Consider the following 3,179-nt stretch of genomic DNA (forward strand, 5'->3'; position numbering starts at 1 on the left):
CCCCAGCCCAGGGCTGCCATGAGCCACTGGTGGCCTGCAGCTCTAGGGGAATGCTCCTGGTTCAGTCTCTTCCCTGCCCTCTGTTCACCTGCTCGGACACACAGAGCAGCAGAAAACATGTCTGCCTCAGTGTTTATAAAACTCTCCCCATTGCTGTTTTAGAACAGGAGCTGGGCAGAGTCCAGCTGGGCCCAGGCCCCCTCATCAGGCTCAGCATTGGGGCTGGACCTTGCCATCCAGTGCCAAGAAGCTGGTCAGCGCTGGCAGGTGTAGGCATGGATGTCCCCGCTGTCTTGAGAGAGCGCAGGAACAGTTCATATTCCGAGGCCAACCCCAGGGCCATGGCTGGTGGGTGGAGTTGATTCAGACCCTTGGAAAGCGGCTGGGGACAAAGCCAGCACAGATGCAGCTCCACAGGCAAGGGGAAGGAAGGCAGGAGATGCTGGAGCCATCAGCAAGACAGGGAGTTCACAGTTGTGCTGCTCAGGCGGTACAGTACGTTTCTTCCCCAGCGGCGTGCTCTGCCTGAACTCTCCTGCTGCCTAAAGCATGGCAAGGGCAGAGGGAGGCCTGGCTAGAGCAAGTCAAACTGAGCTCACGTGTTCCTTGCTTGAAAGGGCTAAAAACTCATGCAGGCAGTGGAGCAAGAGGTCAGTGTGTGGAGGGGCGAGGGCAAGCTGGTAGAGGGATGAGCCGACATTAGCCCTGTGACGAGACGATGGGGCGGCTGATGGTGCTGTTTGTTGTCATGGCCGAGAGCTCCCATCTGTAACACACCAATGGGACACACTGAGAGAAAGCACGGGCAGCGTGCCCAGGGCTGGAGCAGCTCCACTGCATCTCAGCCTTGGCTGTCGTCTCCAGCCCAGCCTGCCCCAAAGCTGCAGAGTGCTGACGAGGGCCTCAGGCAGCCCTCTGCAAGGCTGGAACACCCCAGGGACAGACAGCACCCCACGGCGTGTCCCGACAGCAAAACACGCAGTACCTGATGTCGTGGGGAAGGCAAGACTGGTCCAGGCTGTACTGAATCACTGCTAGCTTACACAGCGTCTTTAGGCTGGGGCCTGCAGAAAGAGGGCAGTTAGCCACAGCAGTCCGTGTCTGGACACTAGGGAGGAGCCAGTTAGCGTGCAGCCATGCCACAGGCAACAGCAGAGCACCCCAGCCGTTCCTCTGAGAGACAAGGCAGGGTGCACACCGGGGACAGGACGGAGAAGTTTTCTGTGCTCCCACAAGAAATCTGTGCGAAGGAGTGCGTGAAAGGCCATGAGCCCAGCTCCAGGCCTGCAAGCACAGCTGCATCTCTGGTTGGTCTGCCTTAAGCCACGTACAGCAGCCAGAGAGAGCTGCCTGGTTCCAAGAGGAGGGCACCTGGAGCCATACAGGACACGATAGGGCCTGCTCACAGGGCACCTTGTGCTGTGAGCCACGAGCTGGGCAGGGAGTGCTTACGTACTGAAGTCGAGGATGTAGAGATCTGAGTGATCCATCAGGTCGAATTCATCACCCATTCCCTCCTCTGGAGACGGGCTGCAGAAGCCAAGAATTGTGTCAGTCAGTGCCAAAATACTTGTACACCAGTTACTTGGGCTCCCAAAGGGCTGAGCCAGTCCAGGGCGGTTCCTGGCCTGCTGAGGCCCTCTGATCCCTCCTGTCCTTCTGCTTCCCCAGTAGTACCCAAAGCCATTACTCTCCCAGCTCCTCGTAGAGCAGGCAGACCTGCATAGAGCCAGGGGGCGGGAACACACACCATCTCCTCTGCAAGCCGTAGCAGGAAAAAAGGGTGCTGCCTTCTCACGCATGACCACAGTAACTCCAAGCTGCAAGCATCCCACTCACCTCACCTGCCTCTGTTGCTTTTCTGCACCTCCAAACACAGATGGGACCTCCGGACACAGGTCCCACTCTGCAGGGAACATCCCTTTTCCATTCTTGTACATTGACCAGCCTCTGGCTGGTTTCACACTCCTCCTTCCCCACGTACCTCCCAAACCACTCTCCAACAACTGAGCAACCCTTGGGTCTCCCCCAGAACTGTGGCACCCACTCTCAGGACATGAGGAGGGTGCTGGCCAACGGCTGCCTCTAAAGCTGAGGCTTGTTTCAGGGTTGTATTTGCTCGGTGATTTCAATGGATCCAACCCTGCAAAGAGCTCCACTCAGAAAGGCAAAGCTGAGCACCAGGATGAGGCTGAGGATGGCTCTGAGCAGCTCCTGAAGGTAGGCAGGCATGCTTGCACAAGCATCTGTACCACTCCGCAATAAAAAGACCCCTCGGGCTGCTCCACAACAGGCAGGGCCAGACCGGCTAGCATCACCTGGAGCACACTTGTAGACTAACCAGCTTCACAGCAATGCTGCCGTAGTAACGTGTTAGGAAACACATACGGATCAAAGTGACTGAGCAGGCAGGAGTCAGCCTATCCCTACCTGGCCCAGACACCGCATGGGGCAGCATGACGCAGCCCACACTGTCTTTTTACGGACCTCAGGCCAGCATCACCTCACAGCCAAGAGAAGGCATGCAATGGGAACTACCAGGATTTGGGAGAACATCACACAGGACAGACTTCTGATCTAGCAAGAATCAGACACCACACAACAGCACGGTACAAAGTCCAACAAGCTGTGTTGATGTCCCCAGTGAGGTAGGTGAGGTAAGCTTGAGACCCAAGAGGACTTTTTGCAAGGCTGTCTTGTGCCACAAATCATGGAAGCCATAGCCTATCTCCAGAGATGGTGGCAGACTCAGCAAGTAGCTAGCAGCCATCCAAATTTTCTGCAACCTGGATAAGCCACGAAAGGAGTAATACGCTGCAGGCAACACTGCTGCGCTTTCCCTGCCCACGCAGCTCCACTCTGCAGTGCTGTGTAACATCTGCAGATTGCCACACGCCACGTTACTCGTGAGTCATGCCACGGAAACCTGTGAGCTGGGTGCTCCTATCTGTAAGCTCTCAGGAGCGCTGATGCTGCTAGGGACGGGGAGCATGCACTGTGGCACACTGCCACAGCACTGCAGTAGGCCAGAGTCTGGTAAGCCGGCTGCTTTCTCTGAGGACCGTACAGAAGGTGCTTTGCACAAGTTCAACTTTTTCTACAGAGGAGTGAGGGCAGCAGCAGAGAACAAGCACCTGATGCAGGTGCTGAGGTCTTCATCTGGTTTAGTGGCAGCTCTT

At 56.5% G+C, this 3,179-nt stretch overlaps 1 protein-coding gene across 1 annotated transcript in view; it reads right to left on the bottom strand.

Annotated features, from left to right (window-relative positions):
- Positions 1-606: 606 nt before the first annotated feature.
- Positions 607-3,179, bottom strand: part of KLHDC3 (kelch domain containing 3) — a 15,236-nt gene continuing 12,663 nt past the window's right edge. The window contains exons 8-10 of the mRNA XM_010142259.1: positions 1,457-1,530; positions 986-1,064; positions 607-766 (exon numbers count right to left, since the gene is read on the bottom strand). Of these exons, the coding sequence (XP_010140561.1) occupies positions 700-766; positions 986-1,064; positions 1,457-1,530 (220 nt within the window). The 3' untranslated portion in view covers positions 607-699. The remainder of the gene's footprint in view (positions 767-985; positions 1,065-1,456; positions 1,531-3,179) is intronic.

The sequence above is a fragment of the Buceros rhinoceros genome, unplaced genomic scaffold (genome assembly GCF_000710305.1).
Source record: "Buceros rhinoceros silvestris isolate BGI_N320 unplaced genomic scaffold, ASM71030v1 scaffold4608, whole genome shotgun sequence".
Classification (NCBI taxonomy): domain Eukaryota; kingdom Metazoa; phylum Chordata; class Aves; order Bucerotiformes; family Bucerotidae; genus Buceros; species Buceros rhinoceros.